General features: G+C 59.1%; 1 protein-coding gene across 1 annotated transcript in view; it reads left to right on the forward strand.

Annotated features, from left to right (window-relative positions):
• The window catches only part of RIMBP2 (RIMS binding protein 2), a 93,820-nt gene that overhangs the window by 81,572 nt on the left and 10,347 nt on the right, over nt 1–1,901 (forward strand). The window contains exons 16-17 of the mRNA XM_077761720.1: nt 681–865; nt 1,660–1,828. Coding sequence (XP_077617846.1) covers nt 681–865; nt 1,660–1,828 — 354 coding nt within the window. The remainder of the gene's footprint in view (nt 1–680; nt 866–1,659; nt 1,829–1,901) is intronic.

Below are 1,901 nucleotides of genomic sequence, written 5' to 3' on the forward strand. Positions count from 1 at the left end.
GAGTGGTTTGGCTCTTTCTCCACTTTGTCTCATGTCTTTTCTGCATGCCTGTGACGTTCTGCTGTCCGGGTCCCGGTCACCCGGGGCCTGCCTGCGCTGGCCGCCCGCGCTCTGCCTCAGTGGCGGCTCCCGTTGCGCCTGCTGCCGTGCCGGGCGGGGCCCGTCTCCTGCTCGCTGTGATGCCGCATATGATGATATGGATGAGGATACAGAATATGCGCGAATGTGACAGGATCTCAGAAGGAGTGACTTCTGGTAGCTGAGTGATAGGGGAGTTTTGTGAGGAATGCATTTGTTGCTGCTTAAAATATTTAGAGCTATGCGGACAGCTCAGCGGAAGACACCAGACGCTTGTGCGAATGTGTCTCGCTCACCGGAGGAAGGCGCCGTCCTCGCCGGTTGTGGACGTGTGGGGTGGCGTTCTGCACGGGGCGATGGCCCGTCCGGTCCCCATGGACCCCGAGTCAGTGGCCCCGTGTGTCGCTGCTCTTTGCCATTCAGACCACGTGTGCCCGTCCACACATTAACCACAGACTTATTTTAAAAGACGAGATATAATGTCTCAGCCATCCTCATTCCCTAAGCGATATTTCGTATAACATGCATGTTTCTGAGTCAAACAGGGGCCGTAGCCGACAGGAGTCCGCTAACGATCTGCCTTTGTCCCCACCTGCTCCCAGATGAGTACAGCGATCGAGACCACCTTTCTCCAGACTTCTACGAAGAGTCAGAAACAGACCCTGGTACAGAAGAGCTCCCAGCCCGAATCTTTGTGGCTCTTTTTGACTATGACCCCCTCACCATGTCCCCAAATCCAGATGCTGCGGAAGAAGAGCTTCCTTTTAAAGAAGGACAGATCATCAAGGTGGAGGCTGTCTGGGGGCCGCAGGGCTGGTGGGGCACCTGGGGTGGGTGCAGATCATCAAGGGGGCTGGGCCGGGGCCTCCGGGCTGCTGGGCGGGGCCCCCAGGGAAGGGGGGGAGCTCTCACCGTACCTTAGTGCCTAGCTTGTCTCAATGGCAGGCTTTTTTCTGTGGCATTAAATATTCAGCCTGCTGAGCAGCAGAGAGGAGGGACCTTGTGGGTCTGAAGTAGGAGCTGGGGAGAGAGCCTGGTGCTCAGTAGCAGAGGGAAACAGGGAGCCCTTGAACCCTAAGTTTGCAGGCTCCCTAGAGGGCATTGCCAAGTTGCATTTGAACGTGGTTATAGTACGTATTGGGTAAGACAGGGCCCTCAAAGCATGGCTCTGTGACCCCGGGCAATAATGAACAGCGCTGGGTTCGCTGAGATTTCTAGCTTCTGGAATCCTGGCACACTGCTGCGTGGGGTCTAGAGGTCCTCTCTGTGGGTGGAGTCATCACACACGGCTCTCCCTGTGTGAGTGCAAATACACACGCCCGGCACAAAGTGAGGCCAAAGCCTCGACTTGTAGCCCCCCCCCACCCCGGCAGCTGATGGGGGGGACCGTGTCGTCCAAACCCTGGGGCAGAAACTGCTTCTCAGCAGGGAAGCTTCACGGGCCGAGGGCAGGCGGGCACCACCACAGGGCACGCCTGGCGGCTGCGGCACAGCGCGAGCACATCCCAGTGACGCGCCGGCAGAGCCGAGGCACCTGCGAGCCCCCAGTCACGCCGCCCTGGCCTTTCACACCGGCTCCAGGTGTATGGGGACAAAGACGCCGACGGCTTCTACCGGGGGGAGACCTGTGCCCGGCTTGGCCTTATTCCCTGTAACATGGTCTCAGAGATCCAAGCTGACGACGAGGAGATGATGGACCAGCTTCTGAGGCAAGGGTTCCTTCCTCTGAACACCCCTGTGGAGAAAATAGGTAAGAGAGCGGCCCCTGTTCACCTCTGCACCTGCTGGCTGGGCCCCTTCCCCCCCCCACCCCCGCCCCTCGC

This window comes from Crocuta crocuta, unplaced genomic scaffold (genome assembly GCF_008692635.1).
Source record: "Crocuta crocuta isolate KB4526 unplaced genomic scaffold, BGI_CrCroc_1.0 scaffold862, whole genome shotgun sequence".
Taxonomy (NCBI): domain Eukaryota; kingdom Metazoa; phylum Chordata; class Mammalia; order Carnivora; family Hyaenidae; genus Crocuta; species Crocuta crocuta.